At 41.6% G+C, this 20999-nt stretch overlaps 1 protein-coding gene across 13 annotated transcripts in view; it reads left to right on the top strand.

The window, feature by feature from the left end:
* The window catches only part of DMD (dystrophin), a 2446616-nt gene that overhangs the window by 2224680 nt on the left and 200937 nt on the right, over positions 1-20999 (top strand). For all 13 annotated transcript variants that reach the window (XM_032426633.1, XM_032426634.1, XM_032426635.1 and 10 more), the window contains one exon: positions 20796-20856. In XM_032426633.1, the coding sequence (XP_032282524.1) occupies positions 20796-20856 (61 nt within the window). The remainder of the gene's footprint in view (positions 1-20795; positions 20857-20999) is intronic.

Below are 20999 nucleotides of genomic sequence, written 5' to 3'. Positions count from 1 at the left end.
ATGACATCACCAAGGTTATAATAGATGTGGGACTGGAACCCAGTTTCTGCTCATACTGCGTTACCCATTGACAACAAACACTGAGGCCAGCAATTGTCTAGTTCATCTGATATTGCCACAGATTTCTCTCTTCTGTTTCTCTTGGCCTTGGCTGTACTAAGTGGATTTACAGAGCCTGAATTTTCTCTGGATGCCTCTGGGCCAAGTGTTATCTCACTTGGGATATTGGTTAAGACTATAGCCTTTGGAACTAGGCTGACGGGGTTCAAGTACTGGTCAGATACTCCATCTCTTTATCCTCATCTGTAAAATGGGGATAATAGTAACATTTCATCAAACGTAAGACATATTCTCTAGCCACAATTATAAAAGCCCTGAAATCAGAATGTATCTAATGTCCAATGGTGTTTTGAATTCAATAAAATATGATAATATTACCTCATAGGGTTATGGTGAAGATCAAATAGTTACTGTATATGTATACACTGTGTGTATATTTTATGTAAAATATATAGAACAGGGGCACCTGGGTTGCTCAGTCGGTTAAGCATCCGACTCTTGATCTCAGCTCGGGCTCTGATCTGAGGGTCATGAGCTCAAGCCCCGCACTGGGTTCCATGCTGGGTTTTGGAGCCCACTTAAATAAAATATATGGAACAGGACCTGGCACATAGTGGTACATAAGTGATTGCTATTAGCATTGGTGTCATTATCATCATCAACTTGACAGTATAATTTCATATCTGCCTATTAGAGTCAAACTAGATGTGAAAGTATCATTCATTCTTTTGTTTTTAATTGCATGTAACTAGTTCCTCTCCTTCCCAGAGATGTTTCCCGTGGATCTAATCTGAAAGGGCAGTGTTTTTCATATTATACAAGCTCAATTGTTATTTGTGCAACTAATGAATGGATGAGCAATCAATGAGTAGACCTTAATCTTTTCAAGGACAGGATAGCTTATATTCTTCAGCATCTAATATGGTAACTGTACTTGGTAGATGTTCAGTGAAATCATTTACAGAGTGAATTATGTTTTGTATCCAAAAGAAGAAGTAAATTTCCTCCTGACATTGCTAATACACAGTGGCATGAGATTTAGCATAGTGACTATCACATAGTAGACACTCAATAAATAATGTGACCTTTCATGTTGCCGCTGAGCAAGGACTAATAGCATTCAGAAGTTGACATGGTCCTTTTCACAAAAGTCTCCTGTGCCGTGTAATATAAGGAAAAAAGCGAACTTCACAATTAGTTTGATCACAACTCTATTAGAAAATAAAATAGGGCGCCTGGGTGGCTCAGTTGGTTAAGCGACTGCCTTCGGCTCAGGTCATGATCCTGGAGTCCCTGGATCGAGTCCCGCATCGGGCTCCCTGCTCGGCAGGGAGTCTGCTTCTCCCTCTGACCCTCCCCCCTCTCATGTACTCGCTCTCTCTCATTCTCTCTCTCTCAAATAAAAATAAATAAAATCTTTAAAAAAAAAGAAAAAAGAAAAGAAAAGAAAAACAACAGAAGGGGATGCCTAAAGACAAGACTGAAAAATATCAGAATCCAAAGAGCTATAGTGGTTTTTTTTTTACGTTTGCAGTTTTTTTAATAATAAGCGTGTATTTACTTTGATAATGGAAAAAAACAATAATAGTAAAGATTTTTATTCTCTAGCTTTTAATCCACTGACCTCTTAAAATCTTACCCTCTGTTGATGGCTATGGAACTCCATAAGACAAATTTCCTTTTTACTATTTGTTCTGAATTTAAAAGATATGAGTTTCATTGAGTGATCTTCTTGTTCTCAGATTATGAGACACTGTAAAAAGAAGGAATTGATCACTACTTCTTGCAACGCAAGCTTTATCATCTTCAGTGCCTTAATCAAATCCCTAGTTAACTCTTTGTCTCATTAAAGCAATCCAAGCCTTTACAGTTTCCCCTTGCTACATCAGACTAAAAAGTTTGTTTCCATCTTGAGAGTTACCAAACCTTCCTCCCTGCACCCCACCCCCCACCGCCTCTTCCCACTCACACACTTAATAAAGAAGATGGGGGAAAAAACTTTAAGCACATCTAATAATTGCTGACATTTCACTTAACAGTGCTCCAATCTATGCTACCTTTGTCCTCAGGGAATGGATAAATTTGAAATACAAGTGGGCCAATAATTTAAAGCTTCAGATCGGCTTAAGGAAGCTGTCGTGGTAAGTCAGGAAGAAGCTTGCATCTACAATGTGAGGTGATTTTCAGCCTAAAGCTTCCTTATCAGGGAAAAATCTCAGGGCAAAATAATTGGGGCCAACTTCTTCAGCAGTCACGGTGCTGTCTCGAGTGTCGGGAATTTGGGACAGATGCCTTGTAACTTATCAGTGATGCTGGTAACAGCTCCATAAGTTCAAAGGTAGCCTTTCAGATGCCCACAAAAAGCAGTCACAGTGATAATAATTAAACTCTTTTCTCAAAACCAATTTCTATGGCCCTTTCTCCTTGAGCTCAAATTTATATTCTCCGTGAAGACCTAGATTTATTTGCTTTAGAGTAACCTTAGTAACAAAATTTTGCATCTTCAGCCTTCTGTATCCATTTATTTGGACACATGAGGAAGCTTTGGAAAGTTCTCAGTTTCTGCTGTGGGAATTTGTGTACTGGAGCTGACTTTTACTGGCTTGAAAGAGCCAGTTGTTAAATATACAGCAATTATGAACTGGTTGTTAAACTTTGGTAGCTTGAAATCAGCCAGTGGGACTACAGACCCCACCAAAATTGGCAAATATGGCAAATCAAGACTTGTTTTTCTTTTTCTGCGTAGCTGGTTTACCAGAACGCCACCAAATCAATGTCATTCAGATTACCCAAAGTTGTGGAGGCAAAGCTCAGGATCTAAATATCTATCTGCCTTAAGTTAGGATGACCACTGGTCCTGGTGTGTCTGGGATGTTCTTGGTTCGAGCACTGAGATTCCTGCATCTCAGAAAATCTCAGTGCTGAGCATACTGGGATGGTCAGGCACCACAGCCTTAAGTAATGTTTCGTGGAAATAGATTCTTGTGCAAGTAATTTGCCTAAATAGCAGCTCTTGGGTGAAGGGGAGTGAGGGAGGGAGGAAGGATGCGGTGGGGGTTATGCTGGTGATGGAGTCAAGCTAAGCAAGGAAGTGGACACGAACTTTGGCCTGACCCCCCAGGGCACTCTGGAGCACACATCGCACCATAGAATTGGCCCCATTTTGAAGGACGGGAGCTGGGTTTTTGTTACCCCATGTCAGTCAGGCATTGGCTGTGGATTTCTGGGGAGCAGAGGACAACAGTTCCCATTTCACTGAGGAAGGTTCTCTGGAGCCGTGAGGCAATGGGCCAGTAGCAATCAACACTCGTAGCAGCTGGGGATGGGTGTATCAGCGGGAAAGGGAGTTCTGAGGGGGACGCCAACAGCATTAACATCTCCCAGACTGGATGAAACTACTGTGCTACCCCATGCATAATCTGACTGTAGAACCCAATTGTGACATTTAGCTGGATCACAACCACCACTCCGCCACATATCTGCATGGAGATTTCCGGGGGCATGGCAGAAACTAAGCAAATGCTTGTTTCTTTCTTGTTTTCCTCATCATGACAGATTTCTCTGGGCCTCATGGGGACCTAGGACACTGAGAGCAGCACCACAGTGCTGAACCAGTGTCATGATACATGGGCACTATTTTAGTGGAATGCTGGCTCTGAAAGGTATATTTTTATACTCTCCAGAAAATGAAGGCATTTGTGAGTTTGGCCTAGGGTAACATTTTGTCATCCATCCCAAAATACAAAGCTTTACACAACAGAAATGGTGGAATCACATCCCTGTGAGCAAAAATCATTACTTTCGTTTTTCCATTTGGATGTTTTCCATTTTCAGAACACAACCAGTTTGAGATTACATAATACTTTTTGGTGAGAACATTGAGGTGAGGACAAAGGCATTTTGTTCTTTTGCAGACTTACATAAACTGTTGCTGGTTTAAAAACCATTCTCTTGGGGCGCCTGGGTGGCTCAGTTAGTTGAGCATCTACCTTTGACTCAGGTCATGATCCCAGGGTCCTGGGATCGAGCTCTGCCTCTTGTGGGGGGGGGGGTCCCTGCTCAGCAGGGAGTCTGCTTCTCCCTTTCCCTCTGCCCCTAGCCCAGCTCATGCTTGCTTGCTCTCTCTCTGTCTCAAATAAATGAACAGAATCTTTAAAAAATAAATAAAATAAAATAAAATTTTTAAAAGCCATTCTCTTGAGGGGTGACTGAGTGGCTCAGTCAGTTAAGCATCTGACCCTTGATTTCGGCTCAGGTCATGATTTCAGGGTCATGAGATCAAGTCCTGGGTCGGGCTCCATGCTGGGCGTGGAGCCTACTTAAGATTCTCTCCCTCTCCCTCTATCCCTCCCCTGTCCCTGTCTAAAAAAAGAAAAAAAAAAAAACAACTCTTGAATTTTTAAATATACTTTCAGATATCAGCAATAATAGTCATCTTGATTTCAGTCTACTGCAGATGAGCTTTGTCTCCTCCAAGCTGTAAGGAGCGGGGATAGACTTAGGTGATGAGGGGGACCCCTGGAAACATAAGGAAGGATGGGGAATGGCAGTCACCGTGAAGCTTGTTTGTTTCTCTCTTGATGTGCTTTGCTGTTGTAGACTCAAACTACCACAGTATCATAGCTTCTCTCTCCTCTCTACCTTGTCCTTATAGTTTCGACCACCTTGTGACTTCTGTTTTCTTCTTTAGCCCTCTAACTTTTTTTTAACTTCCCTACCTTTCTACCATCTAAATTTCTCTATATGTTACAATCAAACTCTCCAAGAAAGAGCATCTGATTGGGTCAGGTATTTACAATCTGTTTATATTGAAACCAGGCTTTCTAGACCGGGTGCTCTAGACAATTCTTTGTTGGGGAGACTGTGCTGTGCACTGTCGGATGTTTAGCAACATCCCTGGCCTCACCCCACTCTGTACCAGTAGCACCTGCCCTCTCAGTTGTGACTACCAGAAATGTCTCCAGATGCTGCCAGATGTCCTTTGGAAGGCAAAATTGTCCCTGGCTGAGAACAACTCCTGTATACCTGACTCCTGGACTATGTGTAGCCATGGCAGTTGGGTCACATAGAACACTAAGTAGAATGGCCTAGGTGTGAGGAGTCATTTGAGCCTACTTCTCTACAACTCCCAGGTCCCATGCAGTGAAGAGGAGTGTCCTCAGCAGATGACCTTCAGCTGTCTGTCCTTTGGGGAATTGCTTCAGCTGCCTCCCCCAAAGTCACACCCCTTCTGAGGGTAGCTCCTGATGGTTGCAGGAGGATAAAGACCTGGCCATTTGGGCCTAATGCAGGAGAATTCTAACATTCTACCTCAGGAGCTCTAGTGGGGTTCACTGAGACTGTCACTGGGCCTGCCTCCTAGCTTGACTTCTCTCGGTCGCCATTCCTGCTTCCTTCTTCTCCCTTCCACAGATGTTGATCACAAGAGCACACCTTACTAAATACCCTGCTCTTTAAACATTGTCTCAGAGTCTGTTACCTGGGGAAACCCATCTGTGAGGGGACAATGTAACTGACAGGCATTTCAAAGCATCTGAGGAAAAGGCATTGTAATAGGCTCATTCTGGTCACTGGGTGATTTGATTTACTCTTGCTTTTATTATGAAGTTGATGATTTTGTCCAGTGTATGTAGTGATGATCATTATTTAAGATGTCTGACCTTGTGACCTCCATTAATGGGTAAGGACTTTGAGGACAGCATAAGATTACGTCAGCCTCTTGCCTTATACCTTAAGTCCAGCAGCACACATACCAATGACAGACAAGAGTTAGAATGAAGGATGGTCGATAAAATAGATCATAAAAGGAAATGGGTTGGAGTGTGAGCACCAAAAGGGTAAAGGCATGCATTCCTTTTTTTTTTTTTTTTTTTTTAATGTCATGCATCCAACATCTTGGAGATAAGTACAGGATATGCCTTGATTGAATGAATAACTGGGCATGCTGAAGATTATTCCCTCTAGGAAAGAACTGAGTCTAGTGCCTAGTCTAATGTCCTGAAAAAATTATGAGCTTCACTTTATTTTCGGCCAACTAAGAATTAATTCATTCTGTCCTTCAATTAGTCCATTCAATGACCAGTATAGGTCAAACTCTGTTCTAGGTACTGGGGAAACCACAGTAAATGAAAGAAAAACCTCTCTCATGGAGCTTGAATTTTAATAGGAGAAAGCAATCGGGTCATGATAAGTTTGACAGAGAAGAATAAAGCAGGCTAGAGGTAATAGGGGAAGGGAACTTTTTAAATGGGGTGGTCATGGGGGTGGCATTTGAGTAGAGAAGTGAGAGAAAAAGCCAGGCAGATACAGAGGGTTCCAGGTAGAGGAAACAGTAAACACGAAGACCCTGAGATGAGAGCAAGCTTAGTGGGGTTTGAGGAACAACAAGGAGTCCAGTAGGATTGAAGCTGAGGAAGCAAGATGGTGAAGGATAAGGAGGTCAGTGAGCAACCAAGAGCCAGGCCAAGTCAGGTCTTATCATCTATGGTTAAAAACCTTTGAAATTTCCTCTTAAGAAGGGAAGACTTAGGAGGGTTCTGAGCTAAGATGTGACATGATCTGATTTACTATGCCTGTAGCATTCCTTCCTATATTTATTAACAAACACTAGGCACTTGGAATAGGAGGATGAGAGAGACCGAAACCTGGCTTTGGGACGCTCAAATTCTAAACAAAGAGAAAGACCTATTTAAAAAAAAAAAATATGACCTATAGTTGTGGTAAATAGGAATGGTAAGACTAGAGTGGAAGGAGGAAATTAATTCTATAGGAAGCAAAATGAGATGTTCTTTATAGACTAGTAAATGAGGTTCCTGAGCCCAATTTCCATGGAGGGGAGAACTTCCCACACAGCACCAAGCAATTCTCACATACCAGCAGGTTCAACTCATTTCTGACCCCATTGACCCATAGATAGCATCAGATCCCAGAGGTTAAGGGTACAGGCCTATAAGACTGCCCCCCAACCCTGCCCACTTCAGATGCCAGTCACAAGCCCAGCTTCTACCAGTGCTTCTCACCAGCCAGCTATAGATGGGAGGTTTCCACGACCTCTTCCTTGGACTTCAGACACAGTCACAAGTTCAGATTGTTTCCTCTACTTCTTCTGACCCACTGGCTATAAACCAGAAGTTCCCAGGACTTCCTCCTCAGGTTTGATTAATTTGCTAGAGCTGTTACCAGAACTCAGAGAAACGTTTTACTTCCAAGATCACAGGTTTATGATAAAGGGATAGAACTCAGGAACATCCAGATGAAAGAGATGCACAGGGCGAGGTATGTGGGAAGGGCGTGAGGCTGCCATGACCTCTCCAGGCACGCCGCTCTCCCCACACCTCCATGTGTTCACCAACCCGGAAGCTCTCCAGACCCTGTCCTTTTGAGTTTTTTTGGAGGCTTCATTACATACTAATGATGGATTGAATCTTTGGCCATTGGATTCAACCTCCAGTTTCTCTCCTCTCCCTCCCTCCCCAGGTCTGGGGGAGGGGTGGAGACGGAAAGTTCTAACCCTCTAAAGACAGGTTATGTCTCTGGTGACCAGGTTCCATCTTGGCCTTCCAAAAGTCACCTCATTAACGTAACAAAAGATACCTTTATCACTCTCCACCCCGGAAATTCCAAGGGTCTTGGGAACTGTGAGCTAGCAATTGCAGACAGAGACCAAATATATATCTCTTATAAAATATATCGCAACTAGTATAAATGCACATTGTTTCTGAGGCTATGTGAAAATCCAAGGTAGAGAGTATTTCTTCTGAGAGGAATCGAGCAAAGAAGGCTTCTGATTGCTTGGCCCTTGATTTCTTTCACTTAGCAAGGTTCACAGGATGTATTCTGATATGATGAATATCCCCCTTTCCAATTTTACATGTAGCCTCCTTATAGCCCTTTTGTCCAGAAAAGGGATTTCTTATGTATGTATAATGAATATAAATATAGGTTTTAGAGAGTGCTAATGTTTTAATGAGCTAGAATAGGCAGACGAGAGAGAATAATTGAAGGATTAGTCAACATGGGGACAATTTGACTTGGAAAGAGAAAATCTGAGCAGGAAACGTCTAGGAAAAAAATTAGAAAAGGAATGGAATGAGCTCATTTACAGTGTGAGTTAAGGGCAGAGGGATTTATTCTCAAAAGGTAAAAACTGAGAGTTTGTATTTTAGAACTTGATCTAGGCCAGCTATCAAGGGAAAGAGACTGATTCGAAAGACTTGGTCCAGGAGGTCTGGAGCAGATACATCTATTAAAGGTTGCAAGGGAAGAGGGAAAGTTTTGAACCAAATCTTCAGTTATTCCTGGAGTCCAACACAAAAATTCACCAGAACGCTTGTTATCTTAGGGCAAAATAAAGGACAACAAGGCTTAAGTCTTAAAGGAGATCAGATCATTCCTCTCCTGTGAACCAGCCACACTAATTTAAATAGAAAAAAAAGATAGTAACTTTGGTCATGTGAAATTTAATTTAAAAATCAGAACTAAAAACAGAAATTAAAACGAAAAATGTCTTGTTCTAAGTCTTTCTAAAAATACTTAGCTGTTTGTTTTGAATTCCTAAGCAATATTCATATAAAATGGTCAAACACCATTGACTCTCATAGTTGACGCCAGCATCAGAATGCCAAAAGGAAGATATGTCTCCTCTCAAGTTTTACTACTCTGAGAACTGCATACAATTTTTTGAAGAGACAGAAAATGGTGGCAAAAGGAGGAAGAGGAATTGTTTACTGGAGTTGTTGCCTATGCCTGTGCTTATTGGGTACTAGTCACTGTAACTCTAGAACCACAGAGTCTCATTTGCCTGGTTGCCCTAGGATTCTTTACACCAGCAGTAAGTTAGTAAATGGAATAAATATCCTGATGACTCACCGCATGAATGATGATGATGATAATAGTAGGGGTAGGAATAGGAATACAAAAAATATGGCGCACTTTGTGCTCTTAACACTGAGGAAGCATTTTCCATGGATTAGCCTGTGTCATCTTCACAGCAACTCTATAAAATAAGGAGTAAGACTATCTCTCTTTCACAGAACAGAAAACAGACTGGAGAAGTTTAATGACACATTCAAGTTTACACTTGTAATTATTACAGATGATCAGCTTCAGAGGAAGGGTTCCGGGAACTAGTGAGTGGCAACCCACAAGTCTCAACTACAAAGATGGAAGTGGGTAATCCCCATTGATCCTTGGATGACAGTAGAGAATGTGGCTAGTAACAAATCGGGGAGACTTCTGCTTGGGAATATTTTTCTATTCTTTCACCCCTTTGGTGTTCTTTGACCGCTCTCTGTCTGCCCACCCTCCTCTTTCTCACTCTCCCTCTCTCCCTCTCTTCCTCCTATATGAGAATAGAAAGTTTCTGTTCTGGTGCTTATAGGTCTACAGGCCAGCTGTAGTTCAGATGATCTAGGTAAAGTTTGGGAAGCTCTGCTGCAGGCTATGGGTTGGAGGTTGGCTGGGTTTGGCTCCAGGCTGCTAGTTTCATTCAGGTTGTTTCTAGAGGCCCACGCTGAAGGATCAGAGGCCACCTGGGGCATGTGCTCCTGGCAGATTGCCAGAGCACAAGAGTACAAACCTCTGTTCCTATCATGTCTGCTAAAGCCCCGTTAGCCAAAGCAAGTCACATGGCCAACCCCAAGGTCATGGGGCTAGGAATCATACTGTTTGCCAGGAAGCTATGGCTCAATTATAGATGTTCCATTGTTTCACAGTGCAGGAAAGTATTGGGATCAAAATTTAATCTCTCTCACCTTCTTTTTGCTTTAATTTTTGTCCTATCCTTAGCTCTTTCTCACTCTTGCTTTCCAAATGGATGTGCATCCCATCTACAGTCATTTGGTTTTTAATATCAGAGTTGCTCCCTACTGGCTCAGGTTTCAAATTTTACATTCCTGGAAATTTCCCTGGTGCCTAATACAATACCGTTCACACAGAGAGCATTCAGCAAATGGTGTTGACTGCCTGCCGTCTTTTAAAAGCACATCTGGAGAGACACTAAAACACCTGGCAATACTGCACTGACGTGTTAGTAACCCGGCTTAACCCAGATGGCCTAAACACTGTAGCCACCTTTACCCGGAGGAAAGTTCTATAGTAATACAGTCAGCCAGTTCTGTTCAGAATTAGACATTCCATGAGCATAACTCAGTCACGACTCTATTTATATACACACGTCTCCTCCCATAGCTGGCCTTAGGAGGTGTATTTCTTTCTAACTGTCCCAATAATGACAATGAGGTTCTGGGGGTTTTGTATAAGTCAGTTTGAAGGAGCTTTGCTTTCGTGAGTAATGCTTCCAAATATTGGTTGTGAGATTTTGCAGGACTGTGCAGCCAGCGGCACTCGGAAATGTTTATATCTCTGCAACTCAGTCACCTTGGCAAGTAGTTGAGTATGAACTCTTGACTTCCCAGATCAAATGGAAGCCTGATACGCTAAATGCCTTGGCAATCTACTGACAAATCCCGTGGTGGGGTATTCTGTTCACCATGTGTGATGGTCCCAGAGCTCAGTGTTCTCCGTCTGACAGCTCGTATAATATTTACAGGTTGTTATTCATGAGGAATTTTAGTTAGCCATAAAGATTTTCACAGCTATGGCAGACATTAGAGGTCTCATTCATCACTCTTGTGACCTTCCCCTCTGGAATGTAGCCCATCTGTCTCTGCTGGTGAAATCTTTATGGAAAATCTGCCCATCTTTGAAAGTTTAGTAAGTGATCTTAAAGTTTTCATTGAATCTTTACTTTTGATATATGATTCAGACATATAAAGCACTATTCTTATTTTAATTTAATGTTTTTGAAAAGTGTTCTATTTAACTCGGCCTTTCAGCCAAATGACAGAAAACTTACTCTTGCTACCGAAACTAGATGCATCCCCTCACAAGGAAGTAAAAATCATACAGAAAGCCATCACAATGGGGAAAAGTGAGAGATACATACACATACCTTCCAGCATTGATAGCTACTTGAAAACGTAAGCACTGTACTATAATCTTGAGTATGACCTTAGGAAGTGAAAAAAAAAGTAGAAATAAGTTTTTTGTGTGTGTAATTGAATATTTTAGAGAAGACACCAAGCAAATCCCATAAATAAATGAATTGAGTGGGCTGGTTTACAGAACAGGAGAAAGCGATGACCAGCCTGCAGATGGTCCCCCTGTCCCTGCATGTTCTCCTCCTTTCATACACCACTTCTCATATGCTTGCTTAGGACCTAACCCTGCTACTTCCTTCTATCTACCAGCTGTTTCAACTTCTATATCTGGTTCGGCCTTCACTGCTTTTGCAAAATTGCCCTCTTGAGATCACCAGTGGTCTTGTGACCAAATAGATCTTCCTCTTCTACACCCTTAGTCCGCTGGAACCCGTTGGTACTCATAATGTCTCACCACCTGGCTGTCTTTCTCATGTTTCACTCTACTTTATTCTAGTTTCTGTATTGTTTTTCTTTGGAGGGTTTTTTTTTTTTTACTGGCACCCCCATTATGGGCCACTTCCCAGGGTACGCTTTTCTTTTAACAGCCTCCTTTCCTGCAAGAGTCCAGCTGTGTTTATATCTTCACCTACCATCTAGTACTTATGGTCTTGTCCTTTTCACCTTCCAAATATTTTAACCTAAATATGAAATTTATCTGAAATTGACCTTCCAGCTTATTTTTTCTGCCAAACTCCCAGTTGCCCAGTAACTAAATCTTAGAAGTACAGAGTCATGTGTGACTTCTCACTCGGAGTGGACACCAAATTCTCTTAGGAACTACCTGCTGAACTCCACCCTCCTACCTCCAATCCATTGTACATGGTAGCACAAGAACAGTGTTCTTATCTTTACATCATCGCAATCCTCTGATTGTAAAGCAGTCTCTGGCCCTCTCTTTCCCATTGGATCAAATATGGACTGATCGACTCATCATTCATGTTGATGAATATTGGACAATGGTCTACCTGAGAATGAAGGACCTGTTGATCAGATGCCATTGGTCTAGGCAAAGATAGAGAACAACGTACTGTAAGCCCAAGCAGTTCATGTTCAAAGGCATTTCTCTCTGCTACACTTTATCCTGTATGTGGCACATTATTAGTAGTTAGGAATGGATGCAAGGGTTGAAGACAACTGCTGCTTAGTTGAGGCAGAGAGCTTGATTCTAGAATTACCAACATTCAGACAACATCCCATAGGTATGTGATGACAAACATTATTTGTATGGTGGTTGACATTTTGCAAAGCAGTTTCATTTCCATTTTCTCATTTTATCCTGACAGCCTTTCAGCAAGGGAGATATCATTATTCCTATTTTTCATGTAAAATAAATAAGGCTCAGGGAGAAAACAAGACTTGCTTAAGATCAGGGAGTAACAGTAGAGTTGGGACTCAAATTGATTTCTTCTGAATCTATGTTCTAGACACTTTCTACTTGATCCGCATACCCCTCAAGATGCTGGGTTAGGCTTTGAGACAGAAAGCCGATGTGCTGAGTGCCTCTCTGAACTCAGAAAGTTTGCACTCTGTCTTGGAAGAAGGGGTGTGGGAAGCACGTTCTCAAATAACCTGTATCAGGCCGTATATCTAATGTGCCTTAAAAATTATACCAACTAAATGCCATTGACCAGCAGAAAATGGATTTTTCCCTTTCTTCCTGGATCAATAAAGAAAGACTCCTGCTGGCAGGAGTGTAATTTGTATAAAATGCCTCTAAAGTGTTCATAGCCTTCAATGAAATAAATATATTTCTAGGAATTTTGCTTAAGAAAATTGGCAAAACTGTGTGCAAAGATTTATCTACAGAGAGATTCATTGCAGCCTGACTTACAACAGTGAAAAACTGGAAACAATCTAAATTTTCCCAAAGAAGGTGTTCCTTCAGTAAATCATGGTATAGCCATTAATGGAATGCTCTTCAGCCATTGAAAACGTGAGCCAGGAATGATGTGAGTGGCCATAGATGGTCTGGATGGGTGGGAGTGATTCAGTCAGAAGGAGGTTTGACCTCATATAACAGAAAACTCAAATTAACAGTGGCTTACAAGTAGAGATGTATAAGGTTCTCACACAGCAATCCAGAGATACACAGGAATGGATCCATCAGGAACTCAGATTTCTTACATCTTTCTTTTCAGTCATTCTTAATGCATATCTTCCATAGCCTAAGTTGTCAGGGCCTTCCCCCTATACCCTCTGGAATTCACCATGCCCAGACACACCAAACCTTGGCTTCCAACTACACACACCTGTGACTCAGCCTTCAAGGCTTTCTCTGGCCATAGGCCTTGCTCACCAGCTCACAAGGGGAGTCCAGAGAGTTAATGACCCGCCCCAATCCCCCCCCCTTATTCCAGGAGTAGCCCTCAAGCAATAGTAAATAAATACTCCAGTTCCTTCACCCCCTCAGAGGTGAGTAGAGGGGCTTAACTCTGAAGTGTCTTCTGTGCAGGTGAAATCCTCACCTGCAGTGGGCCCCAGGTACCCAAAGCAGCACTGCATCCCTTATCAGCTTGGCTCCTTTCCTTGCCTTCCTTCCGGCTCCTGTACCAGTGCTTCCTTGAAATACAGCTCAAGCTACTTCATGTTTGCTTCTGGGGGATTGCGGCCAAGATGGCTTCCATTCTCCTGGGTACTACAACTCTGGCCGTTATCCTCTCTTTTTCCTCTTTCTCTTCTTTCTCTTCTTCTCAACCCCACTCTTCTCCTTTCCCTTTCCTTCTCCTGCTTCCTCCTTCCCCCTCCCCCACTCTATTCCAGTAATGGCTCTCTGTCCTTGTCCCTCAGACCTAGGGATGCTAATAGTTCCTTGTTCTTACTATTATGCCTTGTGATTTCCCTACACCCTGCACAGACCTCTGTGACCAGCCCTTTTACTAAATTCCACTCAACTTAGCTGAAAAGAACGTGTTATCTGTTTCTGGCTGGGACTCTGACTGGTATATTTCCATTAGAATATATGTTCTTCTAAAACCTGATCTCATTTAAACAATAATGTCCTGAGGGCATGGGACATGTCAGGACCTCTTTCCCTACCACATGCCCCCTTACTCCACCCCTGCCTGCAAATACCTAGTGCAGAGCTGAGCACAAAATGTATGTTCAGTAGAGAGCAGTTGGTTGATTTTAATGCTAGAATATTAGATGTGTTCATTGAAGAATATCCTCAGAGACTAAAATGCAAAGTAGCAGGAACTGCGCCTTATTGGCCGCACTGGTGCCAGCACTTTGCCAAGGGCCTAGTGCATAGTATGTGCTCTGTAAAAATGTATCCAGTAATGAGTGAGGTGATGTTAGGTAGTGCTTTGTTTGTTTAGGAACCAGGGACTGTTTTCATCTTTCAGATGAAAATAGGTCTCAGCTCTATTGAAAGTAGTTTCTCTCAACTGTTCAGATGATTTAATTTAGACATCTAGAATAGGACCGATTGTGGAGATGACAGATTTAGGGAGGCAGATTTTGACCAGAATAAAAGGAATCTCTCTTTCTTTCTCTTTTTCTCTTTCTTTCTTTCTTTCTTTCTTTCTTTCTTTCTTTCTTTCTTTCACTGAGGCATTTTATTTGCACATATGTATTACATCCCTAGAAAAAGAATCCCAGGATTTTCCCTCCTGTGTGTTTTCATCTTGCTTCTTCATGGTCCAAGATACCAGCTGAGGTTGTCGGGACAATAAAACCAAACTGGTGGGGCGGGAGCAGATTATTCTGGCATTTTTCTAGATCTTTGACTTGTACATCAGATCTGAGGCTGATCACTCTACACTGGTTTCACCTGCCCCGGAGGTTCACAGCCATTTTCCCAGCTCTGTGATTATCAGTGATTTCAGATCAACCGATGCAACCATGCTTCATCATCACAGTGAAAAACTGGACGATGACTTTGGAGCACGGCCTAATAAGAACCTGGCGTTTGCCTCTCTCTTCAGCATCGTTCACATTCTTGAGAGCATCTGCCAGGACATTCGTGCACATCACCATGACGACACACAAAGATGGCAGGAAAAGGACAGGAAGGCAAAAGGAAGCTCTTTCTGATCGTCACTAGAGCTATGGGGAATACAAAAGAGGCCTTCCAGGATCAGTGCAGTTGTTCCAACAGCCCCTGGGAAATCATTCGGTGGAAATCATGTAGAGGGTAAATTTAGATATCAGAGTGTAAAGAACCTGGACTAGAAGACATAATCTTCTTTTTTAAGATGAATTTGTTCATTCAGTTGTTTGGCAAATACTTACAGATGGCCTGTTACGTACCACACATGATAAAGCACAGAGACTAGACAGACTTGACTTGGTTATAATGCTGGCTGTGCCCTTTACTAGCTGCCATGACATGAGTTGGCTGCCTGACCTGTTCTGAGCCTCACTTTCTGCATATGTAGTAAAAGAATAGCGGGACCCCATTGGGTGTTTGGGAGGATTACATTAAGAAGCATGGAGCACACAGTAGACACACAGCATGTTTGCTTTCTCCATTTCCTGAATCATCTGACTTGAGTAATAAACCAAAATTAGGATCTAATACTTACTGACTTAGAACCTTAGACACACTATTCCATGTGATCTTAACTGTTTGATCATCTGCAAAATGAAAATAATAATACCTCACGGGTCATGATGAGTGTCATACTTGAGGTCATGTTGCAGGCACAGAAGAGGTTTCCCTTTCTCCCCCCACCACCCCTTCTGGATCAAGCATTCTCAGTGGGAACTGTGTTGCTCCCATAGGGACAAAAATTGGTGCCTAGGGGACGAAAAATCTTACTCTTTTTATGTAAAGCACAGATACACACAGTACATCAACAGATATACAGTGTATCTGTGATATCAAAATTTCACTGGGGACAAGGAGGGGGAAGATTAGGAAAAAATATCTAAAAAGATACTTAGCAGGGGGACTTGGGGGGGGGTTCAGAAAAAAAAAAAAGATGGAGAAACATTGCTCTAGAGTCGATCTCCTTGTTAGAATGTACCCATGAAACCGTTACTGGAATTGGCCTCCTTCCAAGAAGCCGAGTGCCTGTGGCTAGTGATCCTCCCTTACACCTTTTTGTTAATCCCATAGGTGAGGTTTCTATTTAGTCTCCACTGAATGCTGTATTATTTATTTTTATAACCTGCCCCCAGTTTTTTTGACTGAACTACATTATCAAACGCCAAGTCCACCGAATAGAAGAAAAGTAGAAAGATGAATGAATGTACTTGGGTCTGAATTCCAGAGAGTGCTCTTTTGGCACGGTTTAAATACCATTAGTATTCTTTTCAATTTGCTGGTTAGGCCCCCATGTCGATTAAAATATGGCTAACACCAGGGTGCATCGCTTGGCACATTCTGTTCATCGTGCATTAAAAAAAAAATGGTTGAAATAAGAACTTCGCCCATACAGTGTTGCCTCTGTGATTTTCAAAACCACCTTGGGCACAATATTGAATGCTGTCACCTCGAGGGAAGAAAAGCATTTGAAGGTAGAACTGCTCCCCTTTCTTGCTCCTAATAACATACCGCATCTGTAACGCGAGGGGAAATTTGGAGGTTGGTTTTGGAATGAATAAACTCACGTGCAATTTGCTATTTAAATTGAGTAGACAATCCCCCCACCCCTGGGGTGCTGGTGCTGTATGATAATGCATGATTTTTACACTCAAGGATCTGAATCACAAAGCTACATTGGATTTACATGTAGTGGTTAGAGAAACATCTTGTATAAGAAAATACCAAAGGATAGCACAGTGTCATATAAAAGCTATTTGCTAATAAATCTGCTCTTGATGGGCTACTAAAAATGGACACACCAGACATAAAAGATGTGTGTGTCTATTACACAGGCTAGCGTGGTGAATGATGACAAGTTTCCACTGGTACACCGAGATAAGAAAGAGCTGTTGTTGGTGTCGGCACCCCTGCAAGAAATGAAATGATAATTCTGGGACACACTTACAAGAGTTACCGTGTATTTGATCAACTTTTGAATATATGCAAGCCCAGAATCCTCTGGTAGCCCCAAGTGAAATTGCCGACAACCTTTTAACAGTCTCTTGAGAAGGAGCACTGAATCGAATCGCATAGAACCTTCCTTGGATTGAGTGTTATTTCCAAAGCAAGTAGTTCCAGTGTGTTTGTGGTGGTGATGGGGCGGGGGAGGAATGGGGAAAGGCCATTGTTAGTTGTCTTTTATTTTTTTGCATCGAGGACATTTTTTAGTATAAAATGTTAGGGTTTCTCCTCAATGAGATACCACCTCATACCAGTCAGAATGGCTAAAATTAACAAGTCAGGAAACGACAGATGGTGGCAAGGATGCGGAGAAAGGGGAACCCTCCTACGCTTTTGGTGGGAATGCAAGCTGGTGCAGCCACTCTGGAAAACAGTATGGAGGTTCCTCAAAAAGTTGAAAATAGAGCTACCCTACGACCCAGCAATTGCCCTACTAGGTATTTACCCCCAAAGATACAAATGTAGTGATCCAAAAGGGTACGTGCACCCCGATGTTTATAGCAGCAATGTCCACAATAGCCAAACTGTGGAAAGAGCCAAGATGGCCATCGACAGATGAATGGATAAAGAAGATGTGGTATATATATATATAATGGAATATTATGCAGCCATCAAAAAAATGAAATCTTGCCATTTGCCACAACGTGGATGGAACTAGAGGGTATTATGCTAAGCGAAATAAGTCAATCAGAGAAAGACAAGTATCATATGATCTCACTGATAACGAGGAATTCTTAATCTCAGGAAACAAACAGAGGGTTGCTGGAGTGGTGGGGGGGTGGGAGGGATGGGGTGGCTGGGTGATAGACATTGGGGAGGATATGTGCTATGGTGAGCGCTGTGAATTGTGTAAGACTGTTGAATCACAGACCTGTACCTCTGAAACAAATAATACATTATATGTTAAAAAAAAAAAAAAAAAAGATAGTAGGAAGGGAAAAATGAAGTGGGGGGAATCGGAGGGAGAGATGAACCATGAGAGACTATGGACTCTGAGAAACAAACTGAGGGTTCTAGAGGGGAGGGGGGTGGGGGGATGGGTTAGCAAGGTGATGGGTATTAAAGAGGGCACATATTGAATGGAGCACTGGGTGTTATACGCAAACAATGAATCATGGAACACTACATCAAAAACTAATGATGTAATGTATGGTAACTAATGTAACATAATAAAATAAAATTTAAAAAAATAATAAAAATTTTTTTTAAAACGTCAGGGTTTCAAATGACAAAACCTAAGTTGTTTAGGTGTGTTCATAGACTGTGAGTCGAAGGGGGAACAAACATCTTCCAGCACAAAAAAATTCACTGACCTTCACCATTGGATTCATTTGATAGCTACACACGAAGACAAAAGGCTTGTCTGATTTTAAAAAACGAAGAAATCAACAATTTTTACATACAGTTCATATACTCTGTATGGAAAATTAACACTTGAGACCCGCAGTTATAAACACTTAAAGTTTCATGTTGATCTGGCACTTAGAACTTTTTAGAATATTCTTTCGCAATCTTTTCAACTTATTCTGAGTACTCCTCCAGCATTTTATTGGAGTTTTTTTCTTTTTAATGCTTAACAATGCAAAGTCAAGTGTAGACGTTCAGTGTAGGTATGGCCATTAGCTCAGCTGGGCACCGCTGCTTTTCTTGTCTCTTGCTAGATTTTCTGCTTGAAGGTTGCTCCATTCAGGCAGCCCCCGCCCCCACTTGAGCCAACTAGGCAGCAAGTAGACCTCTCCAAGCACACTTCTCTCTGACAGTTACCTAGATATATTATAGGAAATGCAAATGGACTCTTCTGCTATCAGAGGACATTCCCCAGCATCCTCCAAATCAGAAATGATTTCTGGACCATTAAACTGATAAAGAACTGGAAAGGAATAATGACAGAAAGAGTGGGGTTCAGCCCGTAGACACCTCTAAGGAAAGAATAGCAGTTGTTTCTCAGTTTAGGCGTTCATAGACTGGGCAGTACAGCCGGTGAGAACTGGACCAGATGCTCTGGGAAATTCTCTTCTTCCTTCTGCAATCCATTTTGGTTTTAAGAGGGGGGTGTGCTGAGCAGGCAGGAGCTAGGATTTCTGGCTCTCTACACTGTTTCCTCCTAGAGAGGGCTTGGGTTTTTAGGTTTCTGTAACATCCGACTCTGCCCAGGTGGGTCAGGGAGTCCAGCCTAAGTTCTCAAATCAGATCTCACTTCCTTTATCGCCTTATCAGGGCGAGAAGGCTGTGTCCTAGCGAAGAAAAACAGACAAAAGGAGAGTAGGGCAGATAATGAGAAAGGCAGAGAGGGTAGGAATAGAAGAACACCGAATGTGAGGGACTACTTCAAAACAGCAGATAAATGTCTTTTTTTCCCCATATTAAAAATCTGTCTGCCAAAATGAAAAGGCCTAATTAGCAGCTAAATACAAATCCATGTCCTCTATCTTTTAAAAGACACATCACCAAGGTACAAAGCAGCGTGTCTGGTTGAAGGTTAGGTGATTCGATCCCTCTATTATTTTGTATAAAACAAAGAATCTGTAGTTTCATTACGCTTAAATTGTCTGGCAGTGGATGAAGTTAACTTTTATTAGAAACTGTTCTTTCATATTATACAGTGTAGTCAAGGATATATTAGCTTTGACGTTTTCTTACATCTCAATATAGTGTAGAGTGAATTTACTGCGAGACTAATTTAGAAGGAAGCTTTTCATAGGAGGAAATAATGGTCAGCATCAGCTGGGCTGCAAATTATAAGCAGGATGAAAATTCAGGGAAAAAATGGATATACGCATAAAATTGCTAAATGTTAACAAGCATGCTTCTTATATTTGTATTCCGATGATACTCTTTATCTCTTAAAACTCCAGTTTCATAAAAATTCTTTTCAGGAGGAAGCTTTTATTCTTGAGGAAATGGTATAGTGCATCCTAACATGATTATTTTGTCTTAAAGAAAGAAAAAACCCATCAGATTAAACAGTATATAAAAGGTGTTTTTAGAGCTCATCTCTGGGAAAGAAAAAAACCTGGACAATTTAAGCATTTAAAACACAGTTTAAAGGTGATTGATTTGACTAATAGACAATATGGTCGTTATAAAACAAATTCCCAGTATGTGAGATTTAATTTCACCTATAGGATTCATCACTCATCACAAAAGTTTTGTTATACTCTGGTATCAGGTGCCATTCTCTCGCTTTTCGTTGTTTTTTTCCAATAAGATCGTGCTGGTCAGCTGATATTTTGTGGCACCAATTAAACATATTATTGGTCAATGAGATTGGATTCTGTTTAAACCAAACAAAGACGCAAACAAGCATATCAGAATGATAAGTGTAGTGCTTTAGCTTCAATAACTTAGAATGTAACTCTGTCCCGCAAGGATGTTTCAGCTGCTAAACTAATAAAACCCAGTCAATCAAATAGTAAAAGATATTGAGAAGCAGCAACAGGAAGTGTTATAAGAAAAGCGCCCAATGGAGACACATAAGAGAAAACCCGTCAGTCGACTCATTCCATTTCTTATCTGTTCTATAGGTTTAGCGGTGGGAAGGTTTTTTTTTTTCTTTGCATTTATCTTTGTGCCTGAATGAGTTCAATTTCACTTAGATTAGGACAGAAACTTCAGAACAGCAGGTTAATCCGTCCTGTCTTCATGGGCAACTGAGCAAACAGACCAATATCAGTGTAAAATTGTAATTCTGGAGATTAATGTTGTCTTTCCTGTTTGTGGTGAGCTTAACCTCCTTGCCTTTTTTTTTCCCTCTCTTTCAGCTTCTGTCCAGGGTCCCTGGGAGAGAGCCATCTCACCAAACAAAGTGCCCTACTATATCAAGTAAGTCCGAAGCATCGCATTCCTAAAAGGGCATTTATTGTGGCTAATCTGCATATTCACAAGTGAATGTATTTCTGAAATGTGACGTTAACCTGGCCTACAATACCTAGTTCTTCATTCCACGAGGAAGCTTGGCTAGTCAA

The sequence above is a fragment of the Phoca vitulina genome, unplaced genomic scaffold (assembly GCF_004348235.1).
Source record: "Phoca vitulina isolate PV1807 unplaced genomic scaffold, GSC_HSeal_1.0 scaffold35, whole genome shotgun sequence".
NCBI lineage: Eukaryota > Metazoa > Chordata > Mammalia > Carnivora > Phocidae > Phoca > Phoca vitulina.
The sequence above is the reverse complement of the archived record's forward strand: the minus strand, read 5'-3'. Positions and strand labels throughout refer to the sequence as shown.